This window comes from Propithecus coquereli, unplaced genomic scaffold (assembly GCF_000956105.1).
Source record: "Propithecus coquereli isolate 6110/MARCELLA unplaced genomic scaffold, Pcoq_1.0 Scaffold67, whole genome shotgun sequence".
Classification (NCBI taxonomy): domain Eukaryota; kingdom Metazoa; phylum Chordata; class Mammalia; order Primates; family Indriidae; genus Propithecus; species Propithecus coquereli.
In genome coordinates, this window is record NW_012152729.1 from 466,615 (window position 1) to 469,127 (window position 2,513).

The following is a 2,513-nucleotide window of genomic DNA, read 5'->3' on the forward strand; positions in this document are numbered from 1 at the left end:
CTTCTTCTACTGAAATGTTCTTTGATTTCTTTCATTAGCATTTTGTAGTTTTTAAGCATACAAATTCTGTATTTGTTTTGTTATGTTTATACCTATTTCATTTTTGGGGAAAATTGTGAGAATTGTATTTTAGATCTTGGTATCTATATCCTTGTTCCAAGTACAGTACACAAGTGGTTTCTGTACATTTTTATTGCATCTTGTGACCTTGCTGAACTCACTTATTAGTTCCAGGAGATTTGTAGATTCCTGGGAATTATCTGCATAGACAGTCGCGTTATCATCAAGCAGGAGAAAGATTGCAATGTATCTCGTTTTAGTTACCTATAGATGCTTCATATGTTAATAAGAATGTGATGTTTTAAAATGTGAAACAAAATTTCTACCTAGACAATCTGAGACATCATAAGGTCTCTGAGAATTCATTGAGCTAAGAATAAATGCTTTATGTAAGTATGAAAGCAGAAGCGTCACCAGGAGAAACATTGCTTAATTAAAAAAACAACAGCCGCCACACATACACATGTAGCTTAACTCTGATCTGCTACCAACCTCCTCACTTTTGTCTTCCCGTTTTCCTATACCGCATTCTCTTTTCCTCCTTAGCTTTCCCTTTCATTCCTCTAAAGCCCCCGGGCTGAATGGATTAGGGGTGTACACGCGGAACACGAGGGTCACCAATACAATTTCTCCCACACTCTGCCCAAGTCAAAACGTGAGGGGAACATCAACACACGACTCTTTTCCAACTACCAGCGTGGGATGCATTCCGTTGGTCACTCCAAATGAACACAGTTTCTCATTCTGATCAGTATCAGGAAAATCAGAATCCCTATAGCCGCCCTCTGGTGTATCACTCACAGACTATTTAACTAATACTCCCAACGCATGCTTCTTATTTAGAATCAGTTTTAAAAGCTTGGGTCTTTGGTAGCACGTAACTTCATTACTTACCAGTCTGGCAAATGAAATAATATCGCAGTAAGCAAGCGTCCTCTTCAGATGAGATCCGATTCAAGTTTCTGGACAGGTGTGTGCAGCCCACGGGCTTTGGCGGATGGGCTGCTGTGACATCTGCTGAGAGGAGACCAGATCCAGATGAGCTTCATACTTAAAAGTCAGACATTTAAAAAAAAATATGCAAACCAAGTTTGGCTGGTTTCCAATAAACGAAAATTTAGGATGTCTGCCTATTCGTTATAGATTATTTTGTGTGTATTCTTTACCACAAGGCTTACTATTAATTTATCCACATGTTCATGAAGATGATGAGGATATAATAATGCCCTGGAGGTTTTTTCCTAAAACTTCGAGATTATGGCACATAACTTTGAAACTACTATGTAAGAAAGAAAATAGGTAGATAATCGTTCTCCTGGTTTTTGCATTAGGAAACTCGGAGCCCAGAATAACAAAGAGATGTTTACTAGAGGGGAAAAAAGACCATAAGAAGTGTCCCTCTTTAGAATGTAGCACAATTTTTAGTGAAATGTTAGGTAAGTTAACTTTAGGTAGGCTCTGAGAAAAATCTCATCACCTTTGTTGCAGACAAATCGAAGGCTGTAGCACAAGAAAAAATGTCAGAGGAATGATGGTAACGAAGTAAAGTGACTGATTTTTCTGTATACAAAAGCAGAAAGATTAAAATTGTTTTCTTTCTCCTGTTCCAAAATAAAATGTGAGGGAGGTTCCTTGCTAAACACTGACCCCGAGAGCCTTACCTGGGTGGTTTTCCTCATGATGCTTCCTTAGGTCAATGTCTTTCCCAACCCACCACTTCTTTCCTTCGTCCAGAAAGTTCCGGAGGGAATCTTCAACTTCCTTGTTCCAAGTATGAGCAAGGTGTCCTCCGTGGGCACGACAGTAATTTTCTGCTTTCTCAAAGCTGCACTTAAATCTGTTAAGCTGATAACAAAGATTTTTCTCCTGTGGCTCTGAGCTATGTAGTTTACTTCCTAGAATGATACTTGTCCTGATGTATAACCAAACCCAGGTTCTCCCTCTGAACAACATGTTCCCCGTGAACTGTGAGCAAGAAAAAGTGTGAGGTTCAGCAGCTGCCCAGCCCTTTAAATATATATGTCTTGGTGGGTTTGTCTTATGAGTATTATTCTTTTATGAACTGGGAACAATTTACCAAGCAGACAAAAGGTTTTGTTTTGTTTTGTGGATCCAGGTGCAGTTCTTATACGCTGAAAGCAAATTGCAGAGATAAACAAAGACATGAGCCTTTATAGCTGGGGCATCACCATCTGTGTCTACACAACCGGCTATGCCTTTAGCAAATACAGATCTACCGTGAAGCCAAGATTCAGCTGTAAGGGGGTAGAGGATAATGAATATCTAAGTCAATTTTTAGTGTTGCTAAAAATGGATAAGGTACTTTTATTAAAAAAAAACAAAAAACCATTCTTACAGACCTCTAGGACTTTTTAGAAATAAATTGTATTGTGTATATTTAAGGAATACAAAATGTTATGGGATACATATAGATAGTAGGAAGGTTACTATAC

At 38.4% G+C, this 2,513-nt stretch overlaps 1 protein-coding gene across 1 annotated transcript in view; it reads right to left on the minus strand.

The window, feature by feature from the left end:
• Nucleotides 1-2,013, minus strand: part of PKD1L3 (polycystic kidney disease 1-like 3) — a 64,289-nt gene extending 62,276 nt beyond the window's left edge. Inside the window, 2 exon segments of the mRNA XM_012660453.1 lie at nt 955-1,077; nt 1,722-2,013. Of these exon segments, the coding sequence (XP_012515907.1) occupies nt 955-1,077; nt 1,722-2,013 (415 nt within the window).
• Between the last annotated feature and the right edge of the window lie 500 nt (nt 2,014-2,513).